Source organism: Nestor notabilis, unplaced genomic scaffold (genome assembly GCF_000696875.1).
Source record: "Nestor notabilis isolate BGI_N333 unplaced genomic scaffold, ASM69687v1 scaffold18924, whole genome shotgun sequence".
NCBI lineage: Eukaryota > Metazoa > Chordata > Aves > Psittaciformes > Psittacidae > Nestor > Nestor notabilis.
This window is the reverse complement of record NW_009925386.1, coordinates 1-207: the sequence shown is the minus strand read 5'-3', so window position 1 is coordinate 207 and position 207 is coordinate 1. Positions and strand designations below refer to the sequence as shown.

Genomic DNA, 207 nt, shown 5'->3' with positions numbered 1-207 from the left:
ACCCCCGCTCTGACGCCGGGGTTGAGGCCCCCCGCCAGCCAGTCCTTGAGCGGGTCCCGCGGCAGCCAGCGCAGCACGGGCAGGAAGCGGAACAGCAGGGACTTGGCGGCAGAGGCAGAGCATCTGCGGGCACAGAGCCGGAGCCAGGCTGAGCACAAGTGCTCAGGGACATCGGTGAGGGGAGCAATGGGTCCTGTAGGACCACAG

At 69.1% G+C, this 207-nt stretch overlaps 1 protein-coding gene across 1 annotated transcript in view; it reads right to left on the bottom strand.

Moving 5' to 3' along the window:
• The window catches only part of SLC26A6 (solute carrier family 26 (anion exchanger), member 6), a gene marked incomplete at both ends in the record, with an annotated part of 3,309 nt that extends 3,186 nt beyond the window's left edge, over nucleotides 1-123 (bottom strand). Inside the window, one exon of the mRNA XM_010013043.1 lies at nucleotides 1-123. This exon is cut by the window's left edge and continues 2 nt beyond it. Coding sequence (XP_010011345.1) covers nucleotides 1-123 — 123 coding nt within the window.
• Between the last annotated feature and the right edge of the window lie 84 nt (nucleotides 124-207).